The sequence below is a fragment of the Camellia sinensis genome, chromosome 14 (assembly GCF_055761805.1).
Source record: "Camellia sinensis isolate YWXY chromosome 14, ASM5576180v1, whole genome shotgun sequence".
Classification (NCBI taxonomy): Eukaryota; Viridiplantae; Streptophyta; class Magnoliopsida; order Ericales; family Theaceae; genus Camellia; species Camellia sinensis.
Genome location: NC_138974.1, coordinates 92,843,320 through 92,867,938, shown reverse-complemented (window position 1 = coordinate 92,867,938; position 24,619 = coordinate 92,843,320). Strand labels below are relative to the sequence as shown.

The window sequence follows — 24,619 nt, the reverse complement described above, 5'->3', positions numbered from 1 at the left end:
CTCGTATTTTCTTAGGTTATATTTGAATTGTAAATTTAATAGGAATTTGAAAATGAAAAAAAAAGTGAGAAAAATGTAAATAAAATGTAAGTTAAATTTTTTTTTTCTATTTCTCTTTTTTTTTTTTCCATTTTAAATCTCTATCAAAATTTATAATCCAACTATAGTAGTAAAAAAATATTACATAACGATAAAAGAGAGGAAAAAAGATCTATGTATTAAAAAGTTTTGCTTAGTGGGTCATGTTTTGAGTTTAAAACAATTGCTATAACTTTTTTGATACTTTACTCAACAGAAAAAATAAAGTGCAATGATAGACTTAAAGAAGCTATCAACCATTTAAAAAGGTCAATCTCAACAAATCATCCATGTTCCTTTGTCTAATGGGCATATCTTGTTTCTTTTTTATATTCTCTATGAAGAGATTATAATTTTACCTTGATGCAATGTTTGGCACTATTGAAATTGATTCTTTTTTATTTATAACTGAACACCAATTTAATTGAATTTTAATCTAAGATGGTCTCCACCTCCAAACATATGGTCAAAGAACACAACTGAATGTGGGCTGCTCCATTCCTATGCATCCACTAGGACACGAGGGCACTTAGGACAACATTGCTTACTACAATAGTAAAAACATAGGTTTTTTTATTTTTTATTTTTTTAATAGAAGTAAAACATCAAGTTGCTAAGCATGAGAACAAGGTTCGAGCCTAAGAAGTATTAACCGCTTCGTAAAAATTGTACAAAATTTAAATTTCATGGTTAAATTACACTTTGTATTATATTTTGTATCAAATTTCATTTTGGTTTCTACACATGAAATCCGGTCAACTATCTGCACTTCTGCTCAAATGTCAATGTTTCCCTTTTGTTATTCTATTGTTTACGTATTTAACAGAATTCAATTATATAACAAGCATATAACTACAAAATGAGGATAAGAGAAAAAATCATTTCTATTTTTTATCAATACATACTTTGTCCCACGTGATTAGCATGTTAGAGTTATATAATAGAATAATATATATATATATATGTTCATATGTTGAAAATAGAGACGAAGAGGCAAGAAAACATAGCTTTTGAAATTAAAAAAGATAGTCGAAAAATCGAAGAGAAAGGAAAAGGAATAGACCGAAGACTATGTTACTATGAAAAATAGAATTTCGTGATTCTAACATAATTTTTGAAATTAAAAAAGGAGAAATACTATATTACTGTGACAAATAGAGTTTCGTGATTCTAATTTCTACAAAATCCTAGTTCATCTCCTTAATTGTTCACAATCTGTATTTGTTTTAGCAGAATCTAGTCATAATAAAATATAAATTTTGAGACGAAATATGTATTGGCGGAAAATGGAGGTGATTTTTTTCCTCTGTCCTTATTATAGTCATATGCTTGTCACATTACTGACTTTTATAAACCTATATGGTGGAGTAACAAAAGACGGATATTGAGACTTGACCAAAAGCGCAATAAGTTGCCTATAATAATTTTATGTGTAGGAATTAAAGTAAGATTTGATACAAGTGCAAGGGTGCAAAATATATTTTACCCTACATTGCACTTTGTTAAACTCCTTCCATCACAGTCAAAGCATCATATAAAGTTGTTTCTACACTTCTAAAACGATCTTTGGGCTTAGATGTGAATTGTTTTGGCGTGTTAGGACTAAGTGCAGTCCAATGTGATTGAGTTTTGACTTCTAAATAGGAGATTACGTGTGGTCTTGGGGGTGAGAACCATTTGGTTCGTTACTTGAAGAATTTTCTAGGTATAGAATGGAGAAAGGAACAAAGACTAATGTTTTAAATAGAGGAAAATTGAATAATGATTACTAATGAACTAAAAACTAACTGAAAATTAAAATGACAACTGATAATTGTAGAACAACTTGAAACTAAAGCTAAAAGATGTTGAGTTTTGACTAATTTAAGTATAATTGCTTCTTGTTGATCGATTGAATGATTGTGGGAAAAGCTTTTGACGTCTGCATTTTGTCTTTTTATATCAATACGATTCTCTTAATCATTAGAATCACTTTCACAACTATCTCGAGCTATTTTATTTCAGGTCTTAAAGTGTGTCAATGTTTCATAAACATGTTTTGAGACCTAAATATATTCTTCCTTCCTGAATTTAAGTGATTCAATGTTATTATTTGTAGTTGATCATTGAATCATGAGTGCAACTCCATATGAGTGTCATGGGTCCAAATTGAGAGGCCACATGTGACTTTCTACGTGAAAGTACCAAAAGCATATTTTTTAAACAAATCCCCAAGGAGAAAACTTCCCTTATTCCATATATGATAGATTCATTTGATAAAATCACTTGACACGATTCTTTATGGGTTACTCATTCCATGTGTCATCTTGTAATTTGATTGTTATTTTTTGATACAACCAAAAGTTTTTTTTTTGGTCACCGTTAAATGAAAAAAACAAGAAATTATTGGCTGCGATTGCGGCCTATGCTTCCTCAAAATGTGCAAAAGTACATACATGCCTTATATCAACATCTTTTACAACGTAATTTTAGTTATATTGTGTTTAGTTAGGAAATTTAAGAAAGAATTTGGAAAGAAAAATGAAAACTTTTTGTGTAAATCCTGCAATCAAACACAACATTAATAAACTAGGATGTCTAGATTTAAATCCACTACTTTTTTTAAAAAAAATAATAATAAGGCTAATTCAATAATGAAACTAAATAACAAATCAAATCAAATTATTGCTCCACTAAGTGGAAAAATATTTTATGAGGGAAAATTTTTGCAAACTTTTTGTCTCTTGTGAAAATGTCACCTAAACTATGTCTTATATAGAGTTTCATATCCCACGAGATACACTCACTAATTGCGTTTAGACCAAAATGTTGTGGATGCATTTATCAACGTTGAATGATCTATTACAGCAAATTGTGAGCAATCATCTAGTCATTAAAGGTCCCACTAAAACTTCTTTTTCTCCTAATGGAAATAAATAGGGAAAAGAAAATAAGAAAATGACAGATGCCATTCATTTCATTTCAAGAATATGATTGTGTTACGTTTGCCAATTTAATTGGAAGGCACTCGTGTTATGGTCCAAAATGCCAACTCTTTCATGATGTTTTATTGGATGCTTAAGCATTGTTTTTCGTATAAACCATTGAAAAATTCCTCTATTCCCATGTGTATTTATGGATTCTTACATTAACACTTTGGAATTTTGCTCTATTAAACGATTGAGACTTTAGTCAAAGCATACTATAAAATTGCAAATAAAATAAAAAGAAAAAATATCGTTTCGCCTCCTAAACTTTCACGCATTTTTTAATTTGACCTCTAGATTTCGATTAATATCAATTTTACACCTAAACTTTCAAAATTTTGATTAATTTAACCCCGGCCATCACATTCCGTCTACAATTTGACGGAATGTGTTAATGTGGGCAGCAAATTGATTTTTAAGATATAGTTTGGGAGGTAAATGATTTTTAATTTGGGGAGCAAATTGATTTTTAAGTATAGTTTAGGGGGTAAAATGAATTTTAGTGCCACGTTAATACATTCTGTCTAATTGTAGACAGAATGTGACGGCAGAGGTCAAATTGATTAAAGTTTTGAAAATTTAGATATAAAATTGATATTAATCAAAGTTTGGGAGTCAAATTAAAAAAAATGTGAAAGTTTGGAGGGTAAAATAATATTTTCCAAATAAAAATTAAAAATTGTCTTACTCAGCAAATCAACGTAAAGTTGGAAAATTTGAACGAGAAAAAGTCTCATCCTCTTGGCCTATTATTCCCCTAATATTGTGTTTGGTTGAGTGATTTGAGGAGAGATTTGAAAAGTGAAATAGAAAAAGTAGATGAAATATGAATAAAATATACCTATATTTCACCTAATTTCACATACTTTTTCTCTTTACCTTTCCAATTTCTTCACTAAATTTCCCAACCAAATATAGCGTAAATTAATTAACATTACTTTTTCCACTTGTAAAACAATGAATGCATTGGAGAAGAACCATGCGTGCGTGGAATCAGTGCCAGCTTTGGTCACAAGCGCCTCCGAAAATTGATTGAAAAAAAAAGCCTAAAAAAAATTGAAAAAAATATTAAACAAGTCTTAATTTTTTGTTATTATACTTGCTCATAAAAAAAAAAATAAAAAAAAAGTCCCTAAAAAAAACTTATTGATATGATGAATTATTAAAACTAATTGATGGTTGTTTTCTAAATATATTAATTGTATATAAAATATTATGGATTATAGTTATTATACTTATAATTGTTAATGGAAAAAATACACTTTTTATATTTAAAATTGATTAAATCGTACATTCAGTAAACTATTTCACAAAAAAGAGGGCCGATCTTGAGTTATTAGGGGCCTAAGGCGAATTTTTTAAATTGCACCCTTCATATATCATTATCCAATATATATACATATATATATATATATATATAATAGTAGATTTTCAATTAGTTGAATCAAATTTTTATTTTTTAGATTACCAATGCTATAATAACTAAAATTAATTGGGGGTAAGGATGAGAATTTTCAACACAACTCAAGCAATATATAAAATTAGCAAGTTAGGATTGACTATTTTTCTACATGAACTCAAGTATGACACGACTCAATAACATGAATTATTAGTTATATATTTTAATGTTTACTAAGGGATGCCATGACATTTTTTTAATATTTTATTTAACTCCATCTAACTGAATAAAAAAGTATGTAAAATAATAATTAAGGCTAATATCTTTTTTTCATTTGAGATATGTATTTTTTTGTTACCTATTTTAGAGTCAATCTAGTAAAAAATATATAGTAATAAGGTACAATTTTTTAATTAGAAAAATGCAATTGAATTAAAATCAAACATTCTATAAATAATTTCATCTAGTAGAAATAAATTTTATAGAATTCAACTTATGAGAAAAATTTTAATCTCTCCATACACTTGCTAAGTTATTTTTAGAGATTATTTTATTTTTACTCCTATACTGTTACACGATTTTCAATGACCCCACAGACTATTCTTATTTTCACTCGTACCCTCATACTATTTAAATTACTATCAATTTTGTCCATGTCGTCACATTTGAAACAAAAAACGTTAAAAGAATTACATTTTGGCCCCAAATTTCAAAAGAAAGATGCAAACCAACCCTCCTAACACTTCTCCAGCTCGCAAATGAATCGTTTCGATTCAGTAATGTCAACACCAGCCCTTCTAACATTTCTCTACCAAACGCGACTTCCTGGGACGAATCCTTGCCATTATCGAAATCTCAATGATCCTGTCACGCCGCTTAAATCGACGATTACTATTCATACGCAGGCCTAATGGGTTCTCTTGTTCGCGAAAAAGGCCATATATACTCGCTTGCCACCTCTAGCGACTTGTTGTACACTGGTTCTGATAGCAAGAACATTCGGGTATGGAAGAATCATAAGAAGTTTTCTGGGTTCAAATCGAATAGTGGGTTAGTTTGCCATTGTAATTGCAAATGAAATCATCTTCACGGGCCATCAAGACGGGAAGATTCGATTATGGAAAGTGTCTGCGAAGAATCCAACAATTCACAAACGAATTAGGACTTTACCCACGTTGAAACCTTATATAAGGAGCTCGATCAATCTGAGCAATTATGTTAAGGTGAGAAGGAATCGAAATACGGTTTGGATCAAACATTTCGATGTGATTTCATGTCTTAGTTTGAGCAAAGACAAATCTTTGTTATACTCAACTTCTTGGGATAAGGCAATAAAGGTTTGAAGAGTATTGAATTCGAATGCTTGGAATCGATTCATGTTCATGATGACGTGATGAATGGTGGTTGCCGAATTTGATGGGTTGGTCTTCACCGGCTCCGCAAATAGGAGTGTCAAGATATGGTGGTGAGAGATGTAGGGAAAGGGTACCAAACACTTTTTTTCACAGAACTGCATCATATGGGTTGTTATGTTTTGAAATTTTCAAAATTAGTTTTTGGACAACTTTCGGCATACCAAAACCGCCCATTACACAAAGAAGTGAGAAAGTGAGGTAGTGTAGAGCGAAGTAGGAAGTGAGGTAAAGAGAATGACGAAAGAATGAAGTAGAACCGTTAAGAATCGAGAAAGATATAAAGTCCGAAAGATGGCTCGAAGAAAAGTAAAAAATGAGAAGAAAAGTCTTATTTTTTTTTTTTATCAACTTTTGGAGCTCTGATAGCATGCAAAAAGAGGAAGAACAAGACGTGTGACATATGATACGACAACTAGACTGTGAGTTAAATCCAACGACGTAAAAATGAGGTGAAACAGAGTTATAACAAAGGAGATAGAAGGGCTTGAAGTGGTGGTTGGTGGTGGTGATTTGCTAGTAGGAAAGAGTGGGTTTGCATCTTTTTTTTGAAATTTTGGGCCAAAATGTAATTTTTCTAACATTTTTCGTTTCAAATGTGACGGCAGGGGCAAAATTGATAGTAACTTAAATAGTATGGGGGTACGCGTGAAAATAAGAGTAGTCTGGGGGTCATTGAAAATCGTGTAAAAGTATAGGGATAAAAATAAAATAATCTCTTATTTTTAACTAAAAGTGAAAGTTTTCACATTAAACATCAATCGGACAAGGATCAAAATAATACCATACGATAACTTGAAAATAAATGAATTGAGTAAATATTGAAGTAATTATGAAATAACACGACATGATACGCTTCCCTAGTTGGGGACTCTAAATTTTGTTCAAAATTAGGAGTTCGAGGCGACCACCTTAGTCGCCTTAATTGAGAGAGAGAGAGAGAGAGAGAGAGAGAGAGAGAGAAAACCTTGTTTTTGACCCATAGCAGGCAGAGTTGACCCTGTTCAAAATTAGGAGTTCGAAGCGACCACCTTAGTCGCCTTAATTGAGAGAGAGAGAGAGAGAGAGAGAGAGAACCTTGTTTTTGACCCATAGCAGGCAGAGTTGACCCTGTTCAAAATTAGGAGTTCGAGGCGACCACCTTAGTCGCCTTAATTGAGAGAGAGAGAGAGAGAGAGAGAGAGAGAACCTTGTTTTTGACCCATAGCAGGCAGAGTTGACCCTGCATGGAATCTAATATAATGAGTAAATGATATGGATCTCTCCTAAGATTTAAAAGAAATACAATAAATTTTACAATTTTAATATAATTATATTAAATTTTTTTAATATTTTAATTTATATAATATTTCTTTTTTCATGAATAATTCATTAGTTAGATGAATAGAAAAATAATAGAGAGTTGCTATTGCCACTCTACTTTGCTCTAAATACACTCAATTCTTTATCTTTATTATACATAGATACATACCCTTGGAATTTTGATCTTTTTTAAAGAGTATATTTTGTGTGAAAGGGTATTAATGTAACTATATAAAATAAAGAACAAAGAAGAGAGTATATTTGGAGTAAAGTTGAGTGAGAATAGTAGTTCCCAAATGATATTGCTATTTTTTTATACTAAAATATATATTTTTCTATGATTATTCGTGTATCTTCACACTATTTATATAAATTTTAACTTCTTTAGTCTTATTAAAAAGGGAAATCAGTATGATAATGTCAAAACTATTACGAGACTATTTGTAATTTTTCAATGTAATTTATCCTAAGAAATTAAATCAAGAAGTTCCAACCCATAAAACCTACAAAAATGCCTATCCAGCCAAAGGGTTCTCCAATACCATTTGCACCCCTATCACAAAATTTCGTAATATTAATCACAAAATATATAATTTCTCCATAAATTGATATAACAAAAAATATTATAACTAAACCATAAACTATTGCAATATCAACCATAAAATTTTGAACATTCATTCACACCAATTTATAACATGATTATATATTTTATGATTAATATTATAAAATTTTATAATAAATTTATGCATTTTATAATAAGGTACATATCATGTGTCGCATATTACAGCATTTTCCCCATCGAGAAGAGACTATATATTTGGGGTTGGCAAATCCAATTTTGTCGCCACCATTTTTTTGACGTCTCTCTCTTAACTGGTCTATTTTGTTTGTTAGAAATGTCCGTTGATATATAGACAAAAACATGACATAACCACAGGCCATCCAGGTGTCATGAGTTCATGCTCCATTGTTGACTGTACCTTAACAAAAAAAAATTAAATTACAGACTAAAACACGAATTTTTTTTTTATTTATAATTCTGAAAATTATATTCAGCTTTCTGAAATTTTTAATTTTAATTTTATTAATAAATTATTAAGTTAATTAATAATTTTTAATGATATCAAAAATTTATTTCAATTAATAATATAGATAATTTTATTATTGTATAGGACAGTAGTTATGAATTTTATTTTTTAAATTAATTCTATTAAATAAAAAATTCTGACAAAGGATTACTTGAAATTTTTTAAATCAAATGAGACAATTTGTATTTAAACAAATCTCAGATGGTGTATTTATAATTTATCCTAATAAAATAATAAGTTTTTCTAAATACGATGTATTTTACATGCACATATAATATTTATTATGTGAATTTATTTATTTTTAAATAAATAAAACTACGTCTAGATAGGAGTTTGCAATAATAGTTAATGCAATAATCCTGCAATGGTGATTTAAACCCTCAAATCACTCTTAAAGTACCAAATTGATTGTGTTTTGGGGTTCAAATTACCTTTAAATTGCCATTGCAAAATTATTACATTACAAAAAAATATTATTGAGATCCTAATTCAGACCAAAATATCCAATTCTACCATAATAAATAGGACATTCGGTCGATAAATATAAAATTAGATTTTATTTAATCAAAAGTCTAGGCGTTAAAATAGTTTGTTTATAAAGACAATTTAGATAAAATGACCAAACTATCTAGATATATATATATATATATATGCGTTATACGGGGGACAAACTTTTCATTTTACATGCTCAAAACCAAAGCGCGCTCTCTCTCTCTCTCTCTCTCTCTTCTCTCTTCTCTCTTCTCTCCTACCTATGATCTGTCACCTATGATTGGAGATTGGTAGTTAACTCGAAGGCCGCTCATAGTGGCTCTGCCGCCGCCTCCTCTACCGCCTCTCGCCACCACCATCGCCATAACCGCCCTTTTTTCTTGTAATCTTCCTAACTTTAACCTCTGCACGAGAAAGTCTTTGTTCTGTCACATGGAGGTCTTTTCTCTCCCCCCCTCTCTCTCTCTTCTCTCTTTCTCTCAATTATGTTTGTGTGGACTGACATGGATCTATCTGTGTATGTTACCACCAATTTTTGGATTGTTCCATTTTTGTTTCATCATGTCATAGAGGTCCATTTGGGTGGTGGAGTAGAGGGTCTAATAGAAGACAGTAGCGGAAATGCCAATGAAGATGGCAGTGATAGTAGCAGAGTACTAGACATGTGGATCGTGGTCGATGGGTAGAAGACAAGGCCACGTGTAACATGCTCAGGGGATACTCGCAGGCGTTAAACAGTTCGAACCCTCGATTTCTTTTTTCTAGTCTCACGAATGTAATGTGAAATATAGATGAGAGTCCAGATTTGGCAACTTTATAGAAAATTCATTTTATTGCAAAAAAAAATCTTTGCCAAAAATGGACTGCATCATCAGATCTCAGAATCGCCACCTAATATTTTAAGAAAATTAGGAAACCCATGACTCGTGTCAAGGCCATTATTCGTCATAACTAAGAATGCTTGGCTTGGAACCTTAGGTGTTGAAGAGGGTCATTTACAAAGTGTAAGCAGAACAAAGAGAAGACCGCAAGCCCAAGGGCAATGCTTGGGCCTGGTAATGCTACAGGATCAAAACGTTAAAACCTAGGCACGAGTTTGGGCCGAGCTAGTGTTCAACGGTCCAAACCGTGTGGGCCAAGCGTTTACTTGAACTAGAGAAGAACCACCAAGGGACCAAACATGTAGACCAAGTGTGATTTTAAGCCCAACGGACCAAGTAATCTGAACCACGCAGCCCAAAGTACGAACCTGGGCCGAGTGTAGCTAAGAAGGATGACCAAGTTGAATCAGGGCGCTGAACCAACCGTAAGAGCATCCGATACGAACCAATCGTGCAAATTAGCTCACGTCCGATACACGGAAGGAGCATTTGATCTGTCACGAATAACGGAATTGCTTAATGAATTCTTTGCTCTTCCCATTGAGGAGCAACCTAACATTTCGGCTAAAGTATCGGGCGGCAAAGAGAGAAACTTGGTGAGCAAGTCAAACAGTCCTTATAAAAGGTAACCTGACTCTCCTTGATGAAGGATCGATCTCTTGACACTCTAAACTTACTCGTATACCCAACCTTCACCATACCAAATTCTGGTACTAACTTGACCGTCAGAGGGGTTTCTGACCAATCCCCGGTCGGGCAGCCTAATCGTTCGTTTCTTGCACAGGCCTTCACCCAACGGTGCACCAGAGTTCATCCACAAAGTTTCGTTTTACTCTATTGCGGAAATCGGTCCACACATTTGGCGCCGTCTGTGGGAATCGTTCTCTGATTGCTTTGTGACGAACTCCGACGATGGGTATTGAAGGAACCTCGCAACCTGGGATTAGAGAGAAGACTCCAGCAACAGAGAAAACCAAAGACAAGGGCCTGGCCTTCCCTACCGAAAATGATAACCTGATGGACCACGACAGCCCGACCCTCGATACGGCGGAGCGACTTCATGCTGCCGCCGCCTATCAGTCATCTCAACGGCTATTTGTTGAGAAGGACCACCATGATCATGTCATCGACTCGATGAGTCTGGAGATTGAGGAGCTATGTGCTCAATTGAGGAAGCAGATGGCACCTCAAGGTGAGCCAAGGAAGTCCGGAGGGGGACTGTCGCAACAACGGAGGCACACTCTTCCACCGCCCCCATGACGGGAACGGTCTAACTACGGTACTATTCGTGGTGAGCGTAGCCGGCCGATTCCAGTACATAGCGAGGGAGCCAGCAGTAGGACAGAGAATCTCCGAGAAGACCCTCGCAAGAGACAAAAGTCCGTTAGTCATTATTCAGCAATCTCTTTGCCTCCGCGCCGTCGTAACGAGCGACCGTGTGACTTGAGAACATGGTTGAACGACAACTGAGAAGATGACCGACGGTCGAACAAAGTAGCAGAGCTGTGATTAGAAAGGGAAAAAGAGCATCTAGATCGGTCTGTTCATCAGATAGAGCGTCGTGCTCGGGACCAACTAGTCTCTTCCCCCCTCTGCCCTGAGATTGAAGCGGTGGAAGCCCCTCATAAGTACAGTCCACTGAAATTCATCCTTTATGATGGGAAGTCAGACCCCCTAACTGACATCAGCCATTACCGCCAAATGATGTCACTTTGGAATCAGAACGATGCGTTCATGTGCAAGGTTTTTGCCTCTAGCCTTGGTGAGCACGGCCTCCAGTGGTATGACAAGTTTCCTCTTCAATCAATCTATGATTGGGCTCAGCTCTCTAAGGCCTTCCTCGCACGGTTTGTTTCTAATAGCCGAATCCCGAAGGGGTTGGACACCTTGTTCAATATTCGAAAAGATAAAAAGGAGTCTTTGCGTGAATATGCTAGACGGTGTTGGGAGGCGTATGGCGATTTGGAAGAAGATGTTTGTAGTGAGTCGTTAGCAGCCCTATACTTCAAACAAGGCCTCCCCCCTTCACATAAGCTCAGGCAGTCATTGACGAAACATCCTGCCTTTGACTTGAAAGTGCTAAGGGCTCGAATAGGGGAGCGTGCCCGTGTGGAAGATGACACAGCCTCTGTTCAAGTGTCAGTTGCAGATGAGGAAGTTAAGGCTTTCTGGCAACATAGGGCCGAACAGCCTAGGAAGGAGGACCAAAGAAGGAGGTATGGCCAAAATAAGCAACCGACCATGGAAACCGAAGAGGAAAGGAGTAGATCCTATGAAGCCATAACCACTGTGTTCACGGAGCCAATTTACAGGCTCTTGGAAAAAATCAAGGGAGAACCCTACTTCGTTTGGCCTCTTAAGATGATGGGGGACCCTGTTCAGTGCAATCAAGAGTGGCGGTGCACCTATCATCGTGAGAAGGGACATAAGACGCAGAACTGCAGAGACCTTAAGAGGCATCTTGAAGACTTGGTCACTGTCGGCCACCTTTAGTAATGGATTGATGTGGAGAAGACAAGGGCAAAACAGGGGCAGCCCCTAGCCCCTCCACCAGAGGACCAAGCCCCAAGGCTAGTGATCAACGTCATCCATGGGATGACCGACCCCCAAAAGGAGAATGCCTTTCGTGGTGAGATTTAGATAGCCACGCACTTGCAACAAGTCATGTCAGTAGGACCATTGCTCAAAAAGTCCAGAACGAAAGTAAAGCCTTCTCAATTCGACATTGTGTTCTTCGAGAAAGATTTGGACGGGATCCAACATCCTCACACTGATGCCTTCATCGTCACCGTCGGTGTGGCGAACAAATTTGATGTAAAACGAGTCCTAATTGATCAAGGGAGCGCCGATGACATTATGTATTATGACCTTTTCAAAAAGCTGGGTCTTGATGAGCAACACTTAATCCCCACAATCTCCCCTCTAGTCGGCTTCAATGGACAGACAGAGTGGCCGCTCGGCCGGATCACCTTGTCTGTCACAGCAAAGTCCAAAGTGGTCCCTGTCGACTTCTTGGTGATCAATACTTCATCTCCTTACAATGCAATCCTCGGCCGACCTTAGATTCATACAATGGAGGCGGTGCCATCTACTTACCACCAGGTAGTTCATTTCCCAACAAAGAATGGGGTGGAGGAGATCAGGGGTGACCAAGTAGCGGCAAAGCACTGCTTCATCGCCGCTATGAAGTCTAAACAAGAATGCAAGGAAGTCCAAATGGTTGAACTGCCTGATCAGCCTGTACTGGAAGACATTGGTAGACTACCAACAGAGAAGATGGTGGAGGATCTCGAAACGATCTTGGTGGATGGAGGAGATCCAGACAAGTTCTTTCTGCTCGGCACTTCGCTTTTCGCCGAAAAGAAAGAGCAATTGCTAGCTTTCCTCCGCAAGAATATCGAAGTGTTTGCCTGGTCTGCTTACGAGACCCCTGGGTTGGACCCAACCTTTGCATGTCACCAACTCAACGTCCAACCAACAGCTCGGCCCGTGGTCCAAAAGAGCAGAGGATCATCCGTAGAACATACGGAAGCGGTCATTCAAGAGGTAAACAAGCTTCTGGCAGCAGGGGTCATTCGGGAGGTACAATATCCGAAATGGTTGTCTAACCCCGTTGTGGTGAAGAAAAAGAACGAAAAATGGAAGGTATGCGTCGACTTCACTAGCCTCAACAGAGCTTGTCCTAAGGACAGCTTTCCTCTCCCACGAATAGACCAACTGGTGGACACAACGGCCGGATATGAACGGATGAGCTTCCTGGATGCTTACAGTGATTATCATCAAATCCCTTTGTTTGGCCCTGACCAGGAGAAGACAGCATTCATTAGCCCAAGGGGCACCTACTGCTACAAAGTGATGCCTTTTGGCCTGAAGAACGCCGGTCGACCTATCAACGGATGGTCACTAAAATGTTCAAGGACCAACTAGGCAAGACTATGGAGGCCTATATAGATGACATGGTGGTCAAAAGCAAATTGGTTGAACATCATCTGAGAGACTTAGAGGAAGTGTTCCAAATCCTGAAGACCCACAAGCTTCGTTTGAACGCCTCAAAATGTGCATTCGGGGTAGGTTCAGGGAAGTTCTTAGGATATATGGTGACCAGACAAGGCATCGAAGTCAATCTTGACCAGATCAAAGCCCTCCAAGACATTGAGGCACCTAGGAAGGCTAGGGAACTCCAAAAGCTCACTGGTATGGCCGCAGCATTGAATCGTTTCATTAGTTGGTCTTCCGATCGAATGAGACCCTTCTTCTAACTCCTAAGAAAGAAGGCAGACTTCGAATGGAGTGACCAGTGCTCCGAAGCACTCACAGAGTTGAAGAAGTATCTTTCTTCTCCTCCTCTTTTGTCTACTCCAGTCCCCAACGAAGAGCTCTTTGTTTACTTGGCTGTCTCCGATCACGCTGTGAGTGCAGTCTTGATTAGAGAGGAAGGGAAGGAACAAAAGCCAGTATACTACGTCAGCAAAACCCTTTTGGATGCCAAAACCAGATACCTACCTCTAGAGAAGCTGGCATATGCCCTGCTGATAGCCTTCAGGAAGTTTGCTCACTACTTCCAAGGACACACCATCAATGTCCTCACAGAGTACCCTCTAAAGTCTGTGTTCAGCCGAGTTGATTTCTCGGGCCGAACAGCGAAGTGGGCAGTAGAATTGGGTGAGTTTGACATTAAATTCCAGCCACGGATTGCTATCAAAGCTCAAGTGTTAGCAAACTTCGTAGCAGAATTCACTCCTGGACTGACCGGTCCCTCTAAAGGGAGCTCAGCCTTAGCAACCGGAATCCACAACACTCATTAAACCCCCGCTGAGGCATGGAAACTTTTCATTGGAGATGTTTGGCAGCTGTTCGTTGATGGATCCTCTAACCAAAAGGGTTCTAGAGCGGGAGTGGTCCTTATTTCACCAGAGGGGTTTGTTTGGGAGCAAGCCGTCAGACTGGGATGGAAGGCTTCCAATAACGAAGCTGAATACGAGGCTCTGCTAGCTGGTCCATGCAATGCTGAACACTTTAATGCAGAGGAGTTGCACGTTTGTAGCGACTCCCAACTTGTGGTGAACCAATTGACTGGAGTATACAAAACTCGCGATGACCGAATGACATCCTATGCAGAACAAGCCAAGCACTTGATTCGCAGGTTTCAAGCTATCAGGGTTGTGAAAATTGGCCGTGATGGAAATAGCCACGCCAATGCCTTAGCCTGTCTTGGCTCTTCGGTGGACTCCAAAAATGGTCGCAAGATATGGGTTGAATTTGTTCCTCAACCGACTGTCGATCCACCCAGCTCGGTCCTCTGTATTGACCTCGGTCCGAGCTGGATGGACCCACTCCTTGCCTTCTTAAAAAATGGTGCCCTCCCAGATAACAAGAAAGAGGCGCATAAAACAAGGCACCGAGCTGCGCAATTTTAGATCTCACCTTCGGGCAAGCTTTACAAAAAGTCTTACCTTGGTCCATATCTTCTTTGTGTTCACCCCAATCTTGTGGAGAACTTTCTTTATGAAATCCACGAGGGGATCTATGGCAGTCACATTGGAGGTCGGTCCTTGGCACACAGAGCCCTCACTCATGGGTACTGGTGACCGCGTATGCAGAAAGATACCCAACAGTATGTCCAAAAATACCACAAGTGCCAAAGGTTTGCCCCACTCATTCATCAACCAGCCAAGTACCTAACTCCCCTCACCAGTCCATGGCCATTTGCACAGTGGGGTCTGGACATCGTTGGACCTTTAGCAAGGGGTACTGCTAACAAAAGGTTCTTCGTTGCTGCCACTGACTATTTCACTAAGTGGGTGGAGATTGAAGCCTTAGCAAACATAAAGGAAGCTGACATGAAAAGGTTTGTTTGGAGGAGTGCCATTACTAGGTTTGGCATTCCAAGGGCTTTACTATCCGACAATGGCACCCAGTTTGATGGGAAGGTTTTTAGAAAGTTTTGCTCTGACTTAAAAATTGAGTTCATAAATTCTACTCCAGTCTACCCTCAAGGCAATGGTCAAGCTGAAGCGTCTAACAAGACGGTCATCAATGGGATGAAGAAGCGGTTGGAGAAAGCCAAAGGCAAATGGGTGGAAAAATTACCAAATGTTTTATGGGCATACAGGACTACACCGAGGCGATCAACAGGAGAGACGCCCTACTCCCTCACTTATGGAATGGAGGCTATCATCCCCTTGGAGGTCGGTGTTCCCACAATTCGGTCTGAAATCTTCGAACCAGCAAACAATGATGAGGCCATCGCTCAAGCTCTAGACCTAGCAGAGGAACGCAGAGAGGCCGCCCTCATTCGATTGGCAGCCTATCAACAACAACTTACTAGAAGCTTCAATAAGAATGTACTTGTTAGACAATTTCTAGCTAGTGACCTGGTACTAAGGAAGGTCGTGGATCACAAAAAGATCCCTGGAGAAGGGAAGCTCAGACCCAACTGGAAAGGGCCGTACAAAGTCACATCTGCTTTGGGCAATGGAGCTTACTATTTGGCCGACCTAGATGGCAAGCCCATTCCTCGTCCTTGGAATGTTGCCAATTTGAAGAAATACTATCAGTGATATTATGGCTTGAATATCTTTCAAATGTAATCCCCATTTTATGAGTATCAATGAAATCAACTTTTCTTTACAAATTGTGTTCTTTTTCATATGTGTCATGCATATTTTCGCTTAGCAATTGAGCAAGATTGGGTTACGGGTCTTAACCTACGCCTTAGCCCGAAATCTCGGCCTCTGGTCGGAGTAGGGCACCAAGTGGTATCGCTTGGTGGAATTTGTGCTAAGTAGCGTTACTTGAAAGCATGGTCCATGGTAACAACTCGCGCTCAATGGAGAGTCGAAATACGCTCACTGATGAGCTAAACTTGAACAAATCAAGTAAAGACCAAGCAACGATGTGTTTGGTCAAACTCAGCATATTTTAGTTATTTATTTATTTTATTTTTTTATTTTTTATTTTTTTAAATTTTTTTTTTGTCTAAGGCAGGAAGCCTAGTCCGTCCAAAGAGACGGTCCGTTCGGTCTCGAAGCCTTCGCTCGGCCGAAGGGCATACAAAGATTTCTTAAAAACAAGAAGCATGGTCTGTCTGAAGAGACGATCTATTCAGTATTGGAGCCTTTGCTCGGCTGGAAGGCATACAAAGATCTCTAAACACTTGGGAGCCTGGTTTGTCCGAACAGACGGTCCGCTCGGTCTCGGAGCCTCTGCTCGACCAAAGGACATACAAAGCTCTCTTAAAGGCAGGAAGCCTGGTCTGTCCGAACAGACGGTTCGTTCAGCCTCCGAGCCTCTGCTCGACCGGAGGGCATACAAAGCTCTCTTAAAGGCAAGATTCCTGGTCTGTCCGAACAGACGGTCCGTTTGGCCTCAGAGCATTTGCTCGGCCGAGGGCATGCAAAGCTTTTTGAAAAAGCAAGAAACACGGTCTGTCTGAACAGACGGTCCACTTAGACTCGGAGCCTCTGTTCTGTAGGAAGGCATACAGTACTCATGAAAAACAAAGATGAAGAGCAAATAGACTGACAAAAACATAAAACGTCTCATCGATAATCTTGCAAGAGTTACAAAAATCAAAAAGTCCAACCTTATATTTCCAAGAAACAACCAAACTCCTCAAGGGGAGTTGCTAAAAGAAAAGTACATAAAAATGACAACCTATTTCTAAGGAGCATCTGAAGGAGCAGTGGAATTGGTCGGCAACATGGTCTCTCAAACAGTAGTTGGATCAGCAAAAGGTTTTGGTACAACCAAAGCACATTGTTCAACCACAGTAGAAGCTGGTGGAAGAGTCGACCAGTCAACGGTAGGAAGTGTAGCAGAAGCACTCGATGGTACAATCTGCTGAGTGGTTGGTTGAGCTTTTTCTGTTGAAGAAGCTGGGATCTCCTTATAAAGAGGAGAACTATCGGGCACCTTCGCTGCAGTCAAAGCATCATTCCAAGCTTGGGTGTAAATCCCATCTTTGGCCTTGCGGACCTTGGTTAAATAAGCAACACCAACCTCGTCCCAACCTTGCTGCCAATAATGGTCCTCTGCAAGCTTCAACTCAGCCTTTAACTTGGCTATCTGAGCTTCATCATTCTTCACAGCTTCAGCTGCAAGTAACCGAGCCTTTTCAGAAATAGCAAGGCCTTGCTTCAATCTTGAAGCAGTATGCTCAATCTCATTTTTCTTCTCTTTTTCTAGCTCCAAAGCCCTAATCACCACACCAACCCGCTCTCTTGATTCAAGAAGCTGCTGCTCAATCTCATCATAGCGGCCAAGTGCTAGGTGGGTCTTTTGGTTTGCCTGAAAACCATTGGTGATATAAGTTTGCACAGTGAGGAAATACACTTGAAAGAAGTGGCAACTTAGTAAAGATGAAGGTAAGAACTTACCACCACCATAGATTGTAAAGCACTCTTCACCAAGTCCCTGTTTGCTTGAGTGTTGTGCTCGACCATATCAAGTGGAAGGAGTAAAGCCTTCGAAAGATCGAAAGCTAGGGCAGCCGAACTCACCACCGAGTCGTTGGTATCAATTGGTCGGCCTTCATGCCCGAGCTCGGGCTCCCACAAATCAGGCGCTGCCTTTTGTTTCAGCCAAACACCAGCATTACCTTTTCCTTTCTCTTTCCTTTTTCCCTTTGCTCGGTCCGAAATTAAGGCAGTTGCGGTCGTGGCTGCGGTAGCTAAGACCACCCCGACGTTTGCTCGGTCGGTCATGGGCGTTTGGTTGGTGGTGGATCAGTAACCTCAATTGGAGAAGGGTCAGTGCCAAGAACAGTAGCTTGTAAATCCAACCACACTCTGTTCCTTGACATGTCTTCTCCCTCGCTGGTTGGTGAAGGAGATGGAGAATAACCCTTACTGCTCTCGGATTGGCTCGGCGCTTGTGCAGTGGAAGAGGATGTACCAACTTGCTCAACCTCAATCTCCACGTTCGATTCAGGCCCCTCATGAAGACAGGTTGTAGGAATTGACTTTTGCTGAATAGTGGACTTGTATGTAGGTTCGTATTCCAGCAACTCAGGAGGAGAACGCTTCTCGTAGCTAAGAGCAGTTTTGATTGCCTTTCTATTTTCTGAAGTTTTCCTTCGCTTAAAACAACCTTTCCCTGAAAAATATATATATATATATACATATATATGAGTGGAAAACGCTAAGCATCATATAAAAGTGCTAGGAGTCAAAGGCAAGCAAAGAAGGGAAGAAAGCGTAAAGCAAGATAAAGACCTGGGCAACCGTTGACCCTCGGTACTAACTCTGTTCGATGCTCGGTCCCAGATGGAAATTCCCAATTTCCCCTTACTAGAAAAAAGTCATCACCATGCTTATCCGCATCATGCAAATCGGCCACCAATTGGTATGCAAGAGACCGAGCACGAATGTAATATGTCGCACCACTACTATGAGACATATAATAACAACGAACAATATCCCAAATGTCTAAACTAAGCCCGAGTCTTTGGTTTAAGGCATACACACCAGACAATACCCTAAAGGAGTTAGTGGAAATTTTTATGAGAGTGAGTTCAACATGGTGTAAAAAGCGACGAAGTAAAGGGTGAAGAGGGAATCAAACTCTCCCTTCAACGATACAAGCTATGGTGAAAGCAGTCGTATTTTTAGTGTTTTTTCTCTTAGCATTTGGGCTAGCCAAGGTTAAGGTCACATCCTCCGGTATGTTATACTCTCTGCGAAACCAAGCCATACCCTCCGGAGTATTCACCCAACTCCGATATTTCCCCATGAATGAAATGCAAACCAACAACAAAAAAAAAAAGAAGAGGCGATGTAAGTGGCGAGGGAAATTTGACGAACTTACAGTACCAAACCAATGTCGCAAGTAACTAAGCGACCGATGCTCGCAGAGAAATCAAAATTCACTGTGCAGATCCACAAACAAACAAACTCGCTAGAAATTGAAGTCAAAACTGTTCAAGCAAGAGCAAGCTCACAATCATTGAAGTCAAAATTAAATAAATAGGGTACACCATGGGAATCCCCAAAATAGGATGTTGATCAAAGATAATAGTGTTGGAACAATCTTCTATGTAAATAAAATAACTTAAAATAATTCAAACAAAATAAAATAAAACTTACAGAATTTATTTTGTTGAACCGAATCAATAATTTAAAAACCAAGTCGAGTGTGCGACACTCTGTCCTTAAGACAGATTCGCCCCGCTACGGTGCTTACGGTTATGTGGCGTCTATCTCCCAGGATACAATAATCTTCACAAATTTGTAGTAGCACTTCAAACAAATTTGTTCGACGAACCAGAACCTTGTGTTCTATAACTCTCTTAAATTTTTCCTAAAATAATATGAAAAATAAAGGACGCAAGAGAGCAAAATGAAGGCAAGGAAAATGAATTTTCGGAAATTAATCAAAATTGGAATGGGGCTGCCTTTATATAGGCTTTGTTGGCACCTATTCAATTTGAATAGAAAAGGTATGAAGAAGGGACATACCCCTTCCTTTAAAATAAAGAGACACCATGAAAGGTTTGCACCCTTTCATTCAAATGGAGGTTTGACCCTTCCTTTAAAACAAAAAGACACCATGAAAGGTTACACCCTTTCATTCAAAATGGAGTCTATTTCAATTCACAACTACCTCTTTATAAATTTTCCAACAATCCCCCACATGAATGAAATTGATAGAGAGAAAATGCAACAACATGATGTAAATACAGAGAGTACAGAAATTGGAAATATTCTACAAAGGATAGGTAGCTTTTGGCTTTGAACCTTCCCTTGTGAAATACTATCGGATTTACTAGCTAACCAGTGAACATGATGTCTTGAACTATTCAGCCGTTTGTGTAAACCAAGACAATAAAACTCACACAGTATATCTCCAGACATAGTTTAGTTCTCACTATTGTGTTCATTTTGGCCCTGAACAACCTGGTCTTTCATGAGTGCTCTAAAGACTTATAGCCCTTCACAAATCTTATAGAACCGGCCCAGTTCACACTCACATAGGTGATTCTTATGAAAAGTATCCTGCCATACTCCACTAGGTTTACCTAGATATAAGAATCATTAAAAGTATTACTTAACCTAAACCGCTGCAGACATCACTATTTCATCAAAGAAATGGGTAGAAGATAAACTCCCCAGTGATCCTTCTGAGTCATTCACAACTCGGTTGTCCCTTTGAACCTAGATCTTGGGATCTCCAGTCAACTAAGTTGGGTTGCCGTTGTGGTAACTCTTATTTAATAGGCTTTAGTCCCATTCCCTTTGATGAATTCTCAACTAACTCTCTTGCTAACCCTTTGGTTAGTGGATCCGCTATGTTGTCTTTAGACTTAACATATTCTATGGACATAATTCCATTAGAGAGTAGTTGTCTTATGGTATTATGTCGACGACGAATGTGTCGAGACTTACCGTTATACATATGACTCTGTGCTCTACCAATTACTGATTGACTATCACAATGTATGCATATAACAGGCACCGGTTTTGGCCATATTGAAATATCTTCAAGGAAGTGGCGAAACCATTCTACCTTTTCTCCTGCTTTGTTTAAAGCTATGAATTCAGATTCCATAGTAGACCTAGCAAAACAAGCCTGTTTTGAAGATTTCCAAGATACAGCTGCCCCACCAAGAGTAAAGACATACCCACTAGTGGACTTTGAGTCTCTTGTATCCGATATCCAATTTGCATCACAGTATCCTTCAAGTACTGCTGGATATCTAGTATAATTAAGCCCAATGTTACGAGTAAATCAGAGATATCTAAGAACCCTTATAATTGCTTTCCAGTGTTCTACTCCCGGATTACTCGTATATCTACTTAATTTACTTACTGCATAAGCTATATCTGGGCGAGTGCAGTTCATCAAGTACATTAAGCTTCCAATAATTTGGGCATACTCTAATTGAGAAATACTTTCCTGTACATTCTTAGAAAGATACAAATTAATATCTACAGGTGTTCTTACAAGATGATCATCATCTTTGCTGAATTTGTCAAGTATTTTCTCAATGTAATGAGATTGTGACAAAGCATATACGTCTGATGTTTTGGTAATTTTCATACCAAGCATTACATCAGCATTGCCCATGTCCTTCATGTCAACATGTTTATTCAACATTTTCTTGGTAGTTTTAATCATGTCATTATTACTACCAATGATGAGCATATCATCTACATAAAGACATACAATGACATAACCTTTATCTGTGTTTTTAATATAAACACATTTGTCACACTCATTAATTTTAAATCCATTTGACATCATTGCCTTGTCAAATTGCTCATGCCATTGCTTTGGCGCTTGTTTTAAACCATATAATGATTTAACCAATTTACACACTTTCTTTTCTTTCCCTGGAACAGAAAACCCTTCTGGTTGTTCCATGTAAATTTCTTCATTTAACTCACCATTTAAGAAAGCGGTTTTAACATCCATTTGATGAATTTCTAGATTATATAGAGATGCAATGACAATTAGCATTCTAATGGATGTTATTCTAGTAATCGGTGAGTATGTGTCAAAATAGTCTAGACCTTCTTTTTGTCTAAATCCTTTGACCACAAGTCTTGTCTTGTATTTGTCAATTGATCCATCCGCTTTCATTTTCCTTTTGAAAATCCACTTGTACCCAAGAGGTTTACAACCTGGTGGCAAATCCACCAATTCCCAAGTGTGATTTTGTAAGATAGATTCAACTTCACTGTTGATAGCTTCTTTCCATAAAGGAGCTTCAGGACTGGACATAGTCTCTTTAAAAGTTAAAGGCTCATTTTCTAACAAAAATGTTAGAAAATCTGAACCAAAAGATTTTGAGGTTCTAGCACGTTTACTACGCCTAGGTTCTTCTTCCTCATTTTGGTCTAACTCTTGCTCTTGATCATGTTCTTGATCATTACTAGTAATAGTATCAAAAGATCTCTTATTATTACTAGTTTCTTGTCCAGTTTTATTTGGAAATACATGTTTAAAGAATGATGCATTCCGAGACTCAATAATAGTATTTACATGCATTTGGAATGTTCTGATTTATGAATCAAAAATCGATATGCACTACTATTCTTGGCATAACCAATGAAAATGCAATCAATGGTCTTAGGACCTATCTTAGTCTTTTTAGGACTAGGAATAGCCACTTTAGCCAAACACCCCCACACTTTTAAGTATTTGTAGAATGGTACTCTACCATGCCACATTTCATAAGGTGTTTGCTTCACTTTCTTTCGGGATACTTTATTTAAAATATAATTAGCAGAAAGTATTGCTTCCCCCCACAAGTTCTGAGGTAATCCAGAACTAATTAACATGGCATTCATCATTTCTTTTAAAGTCCTATTTTTCTTTTCATCAATTCCATTTTGCTGAGGTGAGTAAGGAGCGGTGGTTTGATGAATTATTCCATGTTCTTTACAAAACTCACCAAAAGGTGATTCATATTCACCACCTCTATCACTTCTAAGTTTCTTGATTTTCTTACCAAGTTGATTTTCAACTTCATTCTTATATTGAATGAAAGTTTCCAAAACTTCATCCTTGGTTCGAATTAAATAAACATAACTATATCTAGTATAGTCATCTATAAAAGTGATAAAATACTTTTTCCCACCTCTAGTTTGAATTGATTTAAAATCACAAATGTCACTATGAATTAATTCAAGTGGTTCCGTACTTCTTTCAATTGAATGAAAAGGAATTTTAGATAATTTTGCCTCAACGCAATCTTCACATTTATGATTTGAATCAATGTTAAATTTAGGTAAACATTCCATATTAATTAATCTCCGCAATGATCCATAATTAACATGTCCTAGTCTACCATGCCATAAATTTGAAGACTCAAGCAAATAAGAAGAAGATGTAGTATTATTAATAACTGAGGGTACAACGGTCATTACATTTAACTTAAAAAGGCCATAAGACATGTAACATTTTCTTACATACATCCCGTTTTTGGTAAGTACAAACTTGTCACTTTCAAAAACTAGCCTAAACCCATTCTTACTCAACAAAGATCTGGAAACTAAATTCTTGCGAATGTCCGGTACATGCAGCACATTGTTGAGAGTGAGTTCATTTCCAGATGTTATCTTGAGTATAATCTTTCCTTGTCCTTCATCTTTGGAAGTTGAGGAGTTGCCCATAAAGAGTTGTTCACCATTGTCCACTATAGAATAAGATGTGAACATCTTTTTTTCGGCACAAATATGGCGAGTAGCACCAGTGTCCACCCATCATTCTTTAGGATTTCCGACAAGATTTGCCTCGGAAACAACTGCAGAAAGATTGATATCATCTATACCATTGGAAATATTGTCCACTTCAGTCATGTGGGCTTGAGCAGGCTACTTGCTTGTTCTTCTTTTGTTTTTGCCTTTGCTACGACAATCTTTGGCCCGATGTCCCTCTTTATCACAGATGTAACATTTGCCATTAAACTTGTACTTTTTATTATCCCCCCTTTTAGAGCCTTGTGATGAACTTTCTCCAGAAGACTTTCGTTTCTTGATTTTTGAAGCATGTTCCACCACATTTGCCTTAGACTCCATAGGATGCTTACCAGCCCACTTTTCAGAATTGCGGTTGTCCCCCTCAATTCTCAAACGCACAATTAATTCGTCCATAGAAATTTCTTTGCGCTTGTGTTTGAGGGAGTTCTTGAACTCCTTCCAACCTTTTGGTAATTTTTCAATTAAGGCTGCAACTTGGAAGGATTCACTGAGAGACATGTCTTCTGCGTGAATGTCATGCAGAATGAGTTGGAAATCTTGAGCTTGGCTGATCACAGTTTTGGAATCAACCATTACAAAATCCAAGAATCTGCCAACCACAAATTTCTTTGAGCCGGCATCTTCCGTTTTGTACTTTTTCTCCAACGATTCCCAAAGTTCCTTTGCTGTCTTGATTGGAATGTAGACGTTGTATAATGTGTTGTCAAGTTCGTTCAAGACGTAGTTTCGGAAAAGGAAATCGGCATGTTTCCAAGCATCAACCGCAACAACCACTTGCCGGTCGGTTTCATCCTCTT

At 38.2% G+C, this 24,619-nt stretch overlaps 3 protein-coding genes and 1 pseudogene across 3 annotated transcripts; all 4 read left to right on the top strand.

Moving 5' to 3' along the window:
- The first annotated feature begins 5,353 nt into the window (after positions 1-5,353).
- LOC114261244 (protein JINGUBANG pseudogene) lies at positions 5,354-5,981 on the top strand (annotated as a pseudogene).
- Positions 5,982-10,530: 4,549 nt separating this feature from the next.
- LOC145807188 (uncharacterized) lies at positions 10,531-12,111 on the top strand. The gene is made up of 2 exons (XM_082905133.1): positions 10,531-10,810; positions 11,153-12,111. Exons 1-2 carry the CDS (start codon positions 10,531-10,533, stop codon positions 12,109-12,111), a joined length of 1,239 nt encoding a protein of 412 aa, XP_082761259.1.
- A 171-nt stretch (positions 12,112-12,282) lies between these two features.
- LOC145807187 (uncharacterized) lies at positions 12,283-12,681 on the top strand. Its single transcript, XM_082905132.1, has one exon. The coding sequence runs from the start codon at positions 12,283-12,285 to the stop codon at positions 12,679-12,681; it is 399 nt and encodes a 132-aa protein (XP_082761258.1).
- Positions 12,682-13,553: 872 nt separating this feature from the next.
- LOC114261245 (uncharacterized) lies at positions 13,554-15,035 on the top strand. The gene is made up of 3 exons (XM_082905131.1): positions 13,554-13,812; positions 13,981-14,327; positions 14,469-15,035. The coding sequence occupies exons 1-3, from the start codon at positions 13,554-13,556 to the stop codon at positions 15,033-15,035; spliced, it is 1,173 nt and encodes a 390-aa protein (XP_082761257.1).
- Positions 15,036-24,619: the final 9,584 nt, after the last annotated feature.